Genomic DNA, 2,146 nt, shown 5'->3' on the forward strand with positions numbered 1-2,146 from the left:
AGCCCGGCACCCGCGCTGCCCCCACCGGGCCGCAGTGAGCGCCAGCGCCGCTCGAATTCCTCCTCTGCCTCGGTGGCGCCCTTGGCGCACAGATAGGACAGCAGCAAGTGCACCTCCTCGGCCGTTGGCCGCTGCTCAGGCTGCAGCCAGCAGAATTGCATCACCTCGTACCTGCGGGAAGGGATGCCCTGGGGCTCAGCCCCTGCCCTCCCCCACACACACAGGTGGTACTGCCCAGCCAGGACCCCAGCCCCTAAGGAGTGAGCCAGTCTGCCCCCAGCCAGTCCTGGTTCCCCTCCTGCTCACACTCAGGAGCCCCTGGAGGTAGTTAAGGGAATCTCCTAAAATGGGCTCAGTGATGTGGGTGATGGCATGGATCAGGGCACAGTTCCCAGAGCTCATTCATCCCTGCCAGGCCTGCAGGCAAATCTGTTTGGGGTAAAGAAGCCATTCCACTGAGGGCACGGGAAGTGGCCCAGAGGTCACTGTTAGCCAGGGGGCAGCCAGGGCGAGCTAGAAACCCAGGTGGTCAGGAAGAGCCACTTAGGCTCTGGGGACCCAGAGCACCCCTCTCAACCTTGGCCTTCCCACCGGCGACACCCTACCCCTGCCTGGCACCAGGGGCCTCACCAGCGGTCGGAGAGAGTCAGCTGCAGCTGAGGCTTGGGCAGCTTAAGCTGCTGTTCTCGGACAGCATAGGCCAGCACCTGCCGGTCCGAGTGGTGGGGGTAGGGCTGCGCTCCCAGTTCGAAGAGTTCCCAGATGGTCACGCCCAGGGACCTGTGAGGATGACTGCTATCAGAGGGCTGTCCAAATGTTCTCAAAGCCTTGGATGCCAAGGGCAGCTCCCATCATCACACCCGTGACCAGAAGATGGCGCCTTCCTTCAGTAAACAGGCAGGATGTGCCACCTGAGCAGTTCTGAGCCCATGCCCGGGGTGCCTGGACAAATAAAAGCCAGACTGGCCTCCCACCAACCAATTCCATTTGTTCATTCGTTCATTACCATGCTGGGCTGAAACCCAGACACTGCCAGGGGCAGGAGCTGCCCTGGAGAAGCTCCCGGTCCCGCCAGGCTCCTGCGGAAGCTGGAGGGAGGGAATGGGGGTGCCTAGGGACACCCCAACCAGCATGAGTGGGCCAGGGGAACTGACCGGGCAGTCAGCACACTGGGAGGCTGGGAGAAGGCAACTGGGATCCTTCCAGTGGATGGTGGCTTCCGCCAGCTCCTGGGTACCCCAGGCCATCCTGGGAGGCTGGGGGCATGAGGGACAGAGAAGGTTTGGCAACAGAGAAGTCAGAGTGGCCTTGGCCAAAGCCATCTGGGGATACCAGTCAGTGTGGGTGAGCGAGCAGGCAGGGGAGAGTCAGCCACATGGAGAGTCAAGCGGGGAAATGGAGTGTCCGTGTTGGGAGCACAATTAATGGCTCAGGAGAGACCCCTGGAGGAAGGAGGGCTGAACCCTGGATCCAGGCCCTGAGGGTTCATCAGGAGCAGAGGGAAGCTAGACAGACCTCAGGCTGGAAGGGAGCAGGAGGGGGAAGCAGAGATGGGTCAAGACCAGGAACAGGGGACCACCACGGCCAAGCCTCTAGAGGCTGCAGTACTGGGTCTAAACACCTGCCCAGCCGAGCACCTCCAGGCTGTGGTCACAGGAGCCCCCCAGCCCCTACCCACCCCTCTCATGGGAACAGGTGCTACCACGACGCCCCACGTCTCATCAACTTGCTACTCTGACCCTTCTGTCTCCGGGCATCTGCCCAGTAGATCCTGGGAGGGGAGAGGAGGGCAGGGCTTCCTCCACAGGCCCTGCAGCTCTGCCCGCCCCGCTGCCGTGAGCCTTGGCACCAGCAGCAACAGGTGGCTCCAGAACCCCCACGACCTCACCTGGGGCCGCGTTTGGCCACCTCCTACAGAGCAACAGGGCTGGACAGACAAGCACAGCCTCACACACGTGGCCTTGCCCTGAGTGGCCAGTGTGCCTCCCCCCAACAGCAGGGAGCCTGCGGGTGGGCAGGTGGGACTCAGCCCCTCCATGCCCCCGGTCCTCACGGCACGTTCATTCAGCTCGGGTAGGGCAGCCGTGAGGGCTGCGGGCGCAGACAGGCAGGGCGTTGTCGGTGTCCTCACAGGGGCCGCGGGCTC

General features: G+C 63.3%; 1 protein-coding gene across 1 annotated transcript in view; it reads right to left on the reverse strand.

The window, feature by feature from the left end:
• The window catches only part of AATK (apoptosis-associated tyrosine kinase), a 34,943-nt gene that overhangs the window by 5,277 nt on the left and 27,520 nt on the right, over window positions 1–2,146 (reverse strand). The window contains exons 10-15 of the mRNA XM_010856527.1: window positions 1,889–1,911; window positions 1,716–1,771; window positions 1,238–1,322; window positions 1,007–1,088; window positions 631–851; window positions 15–171 (exon numbers count right to left, since the gene is read on the reverse strand). Coding sequence (XP_010854829.1) covers window positions 15–171; window positions 631–851; window positions 1,007–1,088; window positions 1,238–1,322; window positions 1,716–1,771; window positions 1,889–1,911 — 624 coding nt within the window. The remainder of the gene's footprint in view (window positions 1–14; window positions 172–630; window positions 852–1,006; window positions 1,089–1,237; window positions 1,323–1,715; window positions 1,772–1,888; window positions 1,912–2,146) is intronic.

This window comes from Bison bison, unplaced genomic scaffold (genome assembly GCF_000754665.1).
Source record: "Bison bison bison isolate TAMUID 2011002044 unplaced genomic scaffold, Bison_UMD1.0 scf7180017864371, whole genome shotgun sequence".
Classification (NCBI taxonomy): Eukaryota; Metazoa; Chordata; class Mammalia; order Artiodactyla; family Bovidae; genus Bison; species Bison bison.